Source organism: Cyprinodon variegatus, unplaced genomic scaffold, assembly GCF_000732505.1.
Source record: "Cyprinodon variegatus isolate N-32 unplaced genomic scaffold, C_variegatus-1.0 Scaffold1417, whole genome shotgun sequence".
NCBI lineage: Eukaryota > Metazoa > Chordata > Actinopteri > Cyprinodontiformes > Cyprinodontidae > Cyprinodon > Cyprinodon variegatus.
Window position 1 is genome coordinate 121526 of NW_015151870.1, and position 950 is coordinate 122475.

Here is a 950-nt window from a genome sequence, read left to right on the forward strand (position 1 = left end):
GCTGGAAACAGAGATGTAGTTCAAATACTGGCTGAGGAGGAGTAGCAACAATCTTCCAGTCTGACTTACTGATTACTCCCAAAACAGTTAATACCTACAACTCTTTGAACATTTAACCCTTAATTTCCCTGATCCAAATTTCAAAGCCAGAAAACCTCTTCTTTTTGTAACTTTGTATCGTCCACCAGGTCCTTACTCTGAATGTTTAGATGAGTTTTCAGAGTTCCTTTCTGATTTGGTATTAAATACTGACAGGGTCATCATAGTGGGAGATTTTAACATCCATGACATCACATGAGACCATGGTCTCATTGGTTGGAGAAGCCTTGTGAGTTAACCATGTGATGTGGTGTGTTGCTAACCAAACGAGGGAGGAAAAATACAAATCTTAAATTGACGTTTATCTACTTACACTAAACAATTTAACAGCTACCCATGTGTTTGTATTGATAGTTATCTAAGGCCATATTTGGATCAACGTGCTGCTCCACCTGTTAAAAGCCACATTTCCATTTCATGTCCATCATCCCATCTATCTTGAATATTAAGACAAAATTGTTGAAATTGTCAGAGATCTTAAATATCAGATAACTTTGTGTTGCTGTTGTATTGGACCTCCCAGACTGGTGGTTCCTGCTTTAGGGTTATACTGGATGGATTCTTAAAACTACATTTATTTACAGCAGACTGTCGGTAAATCAGAGAAAATGACACTGAATCTGTTAAAACAAACTTCCTTTATCAGTTGGCTAGTTTGACCAAAGAAAGGCTGAAGTGAACACCAATAGTTCATGGTACCAGGTTCTGACCCAGTTATGTTGGAGCTGCTAAACCACTGCCATCTCTAAAAGATGCGTCGTTCTGTGAGCTGCTTTCAGATGTCCTTGGCTGGCAGTCCTCAGCGTCTTTGCTGCTTTCAGATGTCCTTGGCTGGCAGTCCTCAGCGTCTT

At 39.9% G+C, this 950-nt stretch overlaps 1 protein-coding gene across 2 annotated transcripts in view; it reads right to left on the reverse strand.

Moving 5' to 3' along the window:
• Positions 1-33: 33 nt before the first annotated feature.
• LOC107103304 (chromosome unknown open reading frame, human C5orf22) overlaps positions 34-950 on the reverse strand; it is a 14388-nt gene continuing 13471 nt past the window's right edge. For both annotated transcript variants that reach the window (XM_015402959.1, XM_015402958.1), the window contains exon 11: positions 34-922. In XM_015402959.1, the coding sequence (XP_015258445.1) occupies positions 814-922 (109 nt within the window). In that variant the 3' untranslated portion in view covers positions 34-813. The remainder of the gene's footprint in view (positions 923-950) is intronic.